Here is a 7,962-nt window from a genome sequence, read left to right as displayed (position 1 = left end):
AGAGAGAGAGAGAGAAGAGAAGAGAAGAGAAGAGAAGAGAAGAGAAGAGAAGAGAAGAGAAGAGAAGAGAAGAGAAGAGAAGAGAAGAGAAGAGGACAGGAAGGAAGGGCATAAGGGACAGAGAGAGGGACATACGTAGGACAGAAGAATAAAAGAAAATATACTGCATGGCCTAACACGTCCTAGAGTACCTGAAAAGCTACAATACACATTCACCCAAGGCCATACATGCACACCTATACGACAGAACATATGCACATTCACAACAGTTTCTAAAGTTGCTTCTATACAGCACTATTCACAATAGCTGCTACCACACCAAGTCAGCTGTCCAACAGCAAATCACAGTATTAAGAAAAATGTAGTTTTAGCTGGATGGTGGGGAAACTGTTTCCTGTGAAGGCTACACAACAACCTTTATTGAAGATGTGATGTTGTGTCTCAAGAATATTTAGTTTTTAATACAGTGTGTACTCCTCAAAAATAAAGAAAGAAGTTATGTCTTTTGAAGAAAAACAGATAAAGCCAGAGAAGCATATGACATGCAATTCAGTTTTAGAAAGACAGGTCCTGGGTGCCTTTTCTCATGGGTGGGTCCTAGACACTGCAGTGTACACGTCACATGGACACTGGGGACATTCAAGTAGAAGGAAAACTGTCAGGGACAAAGGGACGGATGGGGGGACAGACTATGAGAGCAGGCTGGGCACTGAGTACTGGGGAAGGCAAGCAAGAGGCCAGGAACCTGTACGTGAGTATAAATGGGTAGCTGTATATCAAAATTATCTTAAAATTTGCTTAGTTGATCCCCCTCAGATTTGAGACACCAGTGTCACTCTCACTGTCCCCATTGACACCAACAGTCTGACTCCTCCTGAAGGGCTACATGAGCATGTCTTCAGGTTTCTTTGGCACCGTCTTTCTTGCACAGGCAGCCCCACACTGGGGGCCATGTGGTGAGGGAGAAACAGAATGTGTTCCAGTACTCAGCCCCCTGGAATGGAGTGGTACAATACTTGTACTTTGAGGGTGAACATCCTAAGTGGCCTAGGCCCAGATACCTGAGACATCATAGAGAATGTTTAGAGAGCAAATCCAAGTCAACAAAATTGGTTAGTGCTGAACCCAGAAGTATGAACCCTGCTATGAGGAATCTTTGGAGAAGAACAAAAATGTTTTGTTTTTTTTTTTAAATAACTGTATTTTAAATTATGTGTATGTATATGGAGATACCATGTACACATAAGTGCAGGTGCCTACAAAGGCCAGAAGAGGGGACCAGATGCCAGGAAGCTAGCGTTACAGACAGTTGTGAAGCACCCAGTGTGGATGCTGGAAACCAAACACAGGTTCTGGGGAAACAATATGAACTCCAGATCAATCACTGAGCCATTTCTCCAACCCCAACAGAAATGTTTTATGATTCAATTATGGTAATGACTACTGTATAACTGTGTGAGTGTGGGACATGTGCGTGCAGGTACTTCTGGAGGCCAGAAGACCTTGTTGGATTCTCTGGAGCTGGAGTCCCATGTGGTCCAAAGACCACCAAGGTGGATGCTGAGAAGTGACTCAGGTTCTCTGCAAGAGCAAGAAGTGCCTCTAACTGCTGAATCATCTCTCTGGCCTCTGGGGTGGTTTTGTACTCCATAAATTTCCTCAAAAATTAACAAAATTTAAAGCTTATTCTAATGTATTTTAAGAAGATATAAGTTTCCTGGGTCATAAAGCTGGCACAGAGGATAAAGGCACTTCCTGCTAAGTCTGATGCCCTGAGTTCAAGCCCCAGAAGCCACAGGCAGAAGCAGAAAACTCACTCCTACGTGTCCTCTGCCCTTCACATGGAACCTCCATGTAGAGGAACATGCAGGGGCGTGTTAATGGGCAAACAAAACCCAACTCAGAAGCAGAGACAGACAGACACAGACAAACAGGCAGATTCAAGTAATCCAGCTTTCTAAGAGGAATCTGCATAAACAACCCAAGAGTTCTATGTGATAGAATCAAGGTAGGTACCTGAAAGATGGGCTCTGACAGCCCGAGCAGCACCCTCTGTGCATTTGTGGAACCCAGGAATCGGTGTACAAGCGAAGACCAGCCCAGGGAAAACCGAAACACAATGTCCTCTTGAAAATCCGAACACAGCGTGTGGCAATTGAGATCATAGCTGAGGTCAAACTTTTTGCAAGGGATTAGTGTATGAAGCTTATTCTGTATACCAGCTGGAAGTAGTGGCTTCAAGTTTTCTGGAAAAAAAGATTATATTATTTTTAACAAACAGTAGTACGCAATGTATTATATAATATCTCACCTTCCAAGCAATGCAAGCAAATGAAAATAACCCTTTATTAGAGAGGTGGGGAGAGAGGGGGGAGAGGGAGGGAGAGAGGAAATGGGGAGAGGCAGGCTACACATGACCCTGCAGATGTGATGATTACCGATGATTTCTTGCTGAGACTGAAGAATGGAGGCATTGACTTCATTGGTGCACCGATCAGCCAAATTTCTTCCCATGCCATCTTCTATGTGCTTACTTAATTCCTGTCAACAATGGTTATAAATGTGCATGTTATTCTCTCCACAGAAAGTAGGTATATTTTAAGACTGTCCAAATGATCTTTTGGGTGGGTGCTTGATACTAGCTAAGCACATGCTTGACCACTGAGCCCCACCCCAGTCCCTCTCCGTTTTACATGTCAGACAGTGTGCACTTATTACCAGAGTATGGGAGCTGTCTTCATCTGTATACAGATGTGTATACAGAGTATGGGAGCTGTCTTCATCTGTATACAGACTGCCAAGAAAGCACTGAAAGGGCCAAGCTCACTAAACACACCAGTAGAGAACAGAGCAAGAAAGCAGCCTCAAAATGAATGCTCACCAACTTTAACTTACACTCTTATACACTTTCAGTACACTGGGGGTAGGATGAAACTCAGAACAAAACTCATCAACCAAAACAGACAGTCGACAAATTTCATCTGTCATTGCACAAGAAACCTGAAAACATTTAAAAAAAAAAAACAAAACTCAGAGTTAAACTTTAAAGTAATTCATGGCCAGCCAGGCTGCAAAACAAGACACCCCCTCGAATAAGCAGACAAGATACAGGTTTTAAAGGATTACCAGTGCTCAGAATACAAGGCCAGGGGACATGGATTCAGCTGAGGTAAGAGACAGACAGCACTGTAGTGCTAACACATACTGCAACTTTCAGATATGGCAACAGTGACAGCGAGCACTGTTACCTTGTTTGCCACCTCCTCCGTGACCTCCTTGATCTTCTTTTTAACATCCAGTGTTAAAAGGTTCATCTGGTTTCGGATAAAGTCCAGTCTATCGATTTGGTCTTCCCTCTCTTCCATTGAATAAACCCTATTTTATTATGAAGAGTAATCAATATTTGGGGCATGTTAAAGTCCTAAAGCAATTAATTAAGCAAGGTCACTCATTTATGTTTGGAACCATTATTAGTAACACGCACACACACACACACACACACACACACACACACACACACACACACACACAGAGAAATCTTGTATTAAAGTCCGAAAGGACAGCAATTGCATTTAAATCCTTCAAGTACATGGCTCAACATAAATGACCTTGACTCTCCAGAATTACCTGCATCCTACAAAAAGAAACAAGAAACAAAAGTGACAAACAAACCAACCCCACAAGGCTTCTAAGTCTCCACACAGAACAATTAAAACAGGGACTCACCAACAACTCAGTTGGTAAGCAAGCATAGCAAACAGAACAGTGGGAAACCAAGGCTCTCTCTGTTACCTATGCAGTCCACACATGAGTGGGCACAAAAGAGATGGTGTGGCCCACAAAGCCTACCATATCCACTGTCTGACTCCCTGTGGGAGGTCTGTGGACCCCTGCACGACAGGAAAACTAGAACCCTAGAGCTTTTCAAGAAAACCAACAGCACTCATTTCCAGACATTGTCCCTGAATCATCTTTGTGCACTATTTGGTCCGATGTTGCATGTTATAAAAGATGAAGTAAGTGGAGTAGACAATATAGGGTGGGAGGTATTCTCAGCAGAAACACACACATTCAAAACTTTGATTTTAAGGCCAGTGGCAGAGATCTTGCAACCAACCAACCAGTTTTAGCAAGGCTTGGTGAGTGAAGCTTGTAATCCCTGTGTTTGGGAGGCTGAGGCATGACAAGTGCCAGAAGTTTTAGGCTGGACTCTATCTCACAAACATTCTTCAGTTTTATCCTATGTTGACTTAATCTTGATGCTTTCTATACTTCCTTGAATTGAATAAGCTAGCTACAGTTCCATGAGGCCTGACAGCAACTCATTTGTCATATCTAACAACATTTTGGTCTTTGTTCCCAAGTGTGTCAAGTTTTATACAAAAAAAAAAAAAAAAAAAAAAAAAAAAGAAAAAAAAGAAAGAAAGAAAATAAAAGACATGTATCCTAAAATGGCCAAACACTTCCCACCTCAGCCTCAGCAGGGTTGTATTCTAGGTGTGTCCCATGTCTGGAAGGGTGTGATGGTTCAGTACCTTCACATCCTATTTCCATGTTTACAGAAGGGCTTTCAGTTCTGAAGGTAAACAGGGCATCACCTGGTTTGGGATTCTTCACATGACTCTGCTTGAAGACCATCTTCCTCTGTCATGAAGACACTCTAAAGCTACTCACACTTTAAAGTCATAATTCATACACAGCCATCCAGGGAGGGGCACACAGTAAATAACCATCTTCCAACGTTCATTAAAAACACACAGGCAGGCACAAGTAAAATCACAAAGCGGGTCTCAGTGCGGAAGTGTCCCCTGTCGCACTGCAAGCCTCGGCCCTGAAGGCTGACCCAATGACAGTAATCGGGGTCATAATGAAGGGGTGCCTACCTCTTCTCGGCTGCGGCCACGTTTACTGAATCCAGTATGTGTTTCACAGTGTCTAGTATCTGCTTAGCTCTGATAGTGTGCTGTTCAAACTTTGTTCTCACTGCTGACTGCGAGATACACTCCTGCGAGGGGCCCAAGCCACAACACATTACTGCAATTCCATCCCAACACTTTCAGGAATTCAAACACAAACACTTGCTGATTTAATTTAAACCAAAACCCAAAGGAGAGACAAAACGAATCAAACGATGAAACACAACTTAAAACTATAAAGGAAGAGCTAAGCAGCAAGTTTATAGTTTGTGCATCTTCACACAGTAATGTGCAGTGGGGTGACTACACAACAAATAATAAATGAAATAAACAAACAAATGGCACTTTTCTTAGGATCATAGCTGGCCCCATGAGAATTACCCATCTGATTTCTAGTCTGTTCATCTTGTTTTAACTGTTTGCTTGCAATATATAATCAAATTAAGTCTGAGTTTTAGAATTCTTTGTGGTATTTTAGAATTCTTATCTTTATATGACTTAGATAACATGACAACATACCTAAGGTTACTGAACAGAGTGTATCTAAGGACTACTACATGACCAGTTAAATTATTGTTAACCACTTAAGTATTTTAAAATATAGAGAGAACCACATGCAGCTATCTCAGAGACCATGCGACTGTAGCACAGTGCACAGGCCTGAATACACTCAGCATGACTGTCTCACCTTCAATGTAGCTACTGTAATTAAATCAGTCAGTGTCTCCTAACAGAGGACCCTTGCCACCTTCTTCTTCTACTCTGTTTTGTTCTAGGGTGTGTGTGTATGTGTGTGTGTGTGTGTGTGTGTGTGTGTGTGTGTGTGTGTTGGTGTTTTGAAGATTGTTTCACTGTGTAGCCCATGTTGGCCTCCAACTCACAGTAATCCTCCTGCCTTGGCTTCCCAAGTGCTTTGATTATAGGCAAGAATCATTATTTCTGGTTCTTTGTGTGTGTTTTTAAATACAGTTTTTTTTATATATCCCAGGCTCCTATAACTCTGTAACTCGGGCTGGCCCTAAAATTAAATGTCAGGCATGTGCCTCTCTATCCAGCTCTGCATTTTGTTTCTTTTAAAGTAGAATATGTCAGAATGTATCACACATATCACACATATTCATAGACACATTTGATTTATAAAATTTTGTTTCCATTTTTAAAAAGATTTATTTATTTTATGTATATGAGTACACTGTAGCTATCTTCAGACACACCAGAAGAGGGCATCAGATATTATTACAGATGGTTGTGAGCCACCATGTGGTTGCTGGGAATTGAACTCAGGACCTCTGGAAGAGCAGCCAATGCTCTTAACCACTGAGCCATTTTGCCAGACCTCAATTTTTAATATGTGTAATATGTCATACAATTTTTAAAATTTTTATTATCAAAAGTTAACAAAATTGTTATGAAAAGCCTCATTTAATTTTTATCTCCAAGAAAGTAAAATTCTGCACTGATATAACGTTTGAAAACTCTACTTAAAAAAAAGACTACATGGTCTTTGAACAATGCAAGAAATTCTAGCCCACGTGGCAGCAGCAAGTACAACTCTCATAGAAGAAATGTTTTTGCTTTTTTTTAAAGATTTAATTGTTTATTTTATGTATATGATTACACCATTAATCTCTTTAGGCACACCAGAAGAGGGCATCAGATCCCATTACAGATGGTTGTGAGCCACCATGTGGTTGCTGGGATTTGAACTCAGAACCTCTGGAAGAGCAGTCAGTGCTCTTAACCACTGAGCCATCTTTCCAGCCCAGGAATGTTCTTACTTCTACGGCATTTTCTTTTTTAATTTGGGTCATAAAAATCCTCTAGTGCTATGAATCCATCTTTTTGAATACATATATTGAATATATGTATATATAATATACATGTATTCTAAATATGTATATGTACAAACTTAGCTAAGACCATTTGTGGTAATTACTTCTGGAAGCTCACTACTGCTCCTCTGTTAAATAAGCAGCTTTCAAGCTTCTTTAAAAGAGTATTTACTCAATGCTCTCATTCTGTGCTTACACTGAAATCATCTGTATGCTCCATGTTCACTGAATGGACTATTCACAACACGTAGTAAGTCTTCTGTCTCTAAAAAGTACCTGTATGTCACTCAGGAAAAGCCTATAATCTTGTGCTGTGTAGCTCTTTGTTCAATATTTGAGGAAAACAGAAGAATTGCTTTCTTTAGGCCGAGGACATAAAAGTCCTTTAGTCCTTTAGTCCACAGCTTGTAATGAAGGCCCAAGTGTTCCCTGGTTCAGCTAGTGTGCGTTTCCTCATCAATCTCCCCTAAGCATCACTCACTCTCATGGAACTTCCACTGACAAGCAAGTGGTCTTGGGTTGTTCTGTAAGTCTAAAGCAAGGGCTCTCTGAACACATCCTTCATTAGAGCCTCTGACCATTACCCAACTGTAAGCAACTCACTTAGAAGCTACTGATTTTTAAATGATTAAACTCAGCTTTGATTTTCCTTTAAGTAACTACCTGTAAATGTGCCAAACCAATTTTCACAAAATTATATATAATAAAATCATAAAAGTAATTTCAAGAGAAAAAATGAACAGAAATGTTCCTCGATGAAGCAGATCTAGATGTCAGCAATGAAGACCCAGCGCACAGAAGACAGCACAGCGTCAGAGCTGGACTAGACGGAGTGAAGAGCCCTGCAGCTGAGCTGCCAGGCCCAGGAGGCACTGCCTCCTCAGGTCAGCAAAGGTGAGCAAATACAATCCAGAGGAAGCCCTAACGCTCCTGATTGCACACATTCTCCCTACGAGTGCGCAAGTATACACTCTGCAGTTACTTTATCAGAAGTTCTGTCATTTTGCAAAAGGTTAAAAAACACTGAACAACTTCTCAATTCTATCTTGTTAGAATATCCTATAGACTTTCAAATTTAAAATCTGAGAACCAAATGAAAAGCACAGATCAATTAGTTTTCTGATTTCTTATTAACATCTAAAGATGTCAGTTTATATATATATAATATATATATATATATATATATATATATATATATATATATATATATATAT

General features: G+C 40.6%; 1 protein-coding gene across 1 annotated transcript in view; it reads right to left on the bottom strand.

The window, feature by feature from the left end:
- Window positions 1-7,962, bottom strand: part of Mfn1 (mitofusin 1) — a 47,815-nt gene that overhangs the window by 11,590 nt on the left and 28,263 nt on the right. Inside the window, exons 10-14 of the mRNA XM_021195561.2 lie at window positions 4,884-5,005; window positions 3,249-3,375; window positions 2,896-3,000; window positions 2,439-2,541; window positions 2,017-2,246 (exon numbers count right to left, since the gene is read on the bottom strand). Coding sequence (XP_021051220.1) covers window positions 2,017-2,246; window positions 2,439-2,541; window positions 2,896-3,000; window positions 3,249-3,375; window positions 4,884-5,005 — 687 coding nt within the window. The remainder of the gene's footprint in view (window positions 1-2,016; window positions 2,247-2,438; window positions 2,542-2,895; window positions 3,001-3,248; window positions 3,376-4,883; window positions 5,006-7,962) is intronic.

This window comes from Mus pahari, chromosome 4, assembly GCF_900095145.1.
Source record: "Mus pahari chromosome 4, PAHARI_EIJ_v1.1, whole genome shotgun sequence".
NCBI lineage: Eukaryota > Metazoa > Chordata > Mammalia > Rodentia > Muridae > Mus > Mus pahari.
Note: the sequence above shows the minus strand (reverse complement) of the source record. Positions and strands in the feature narration are given on the sequence as shown.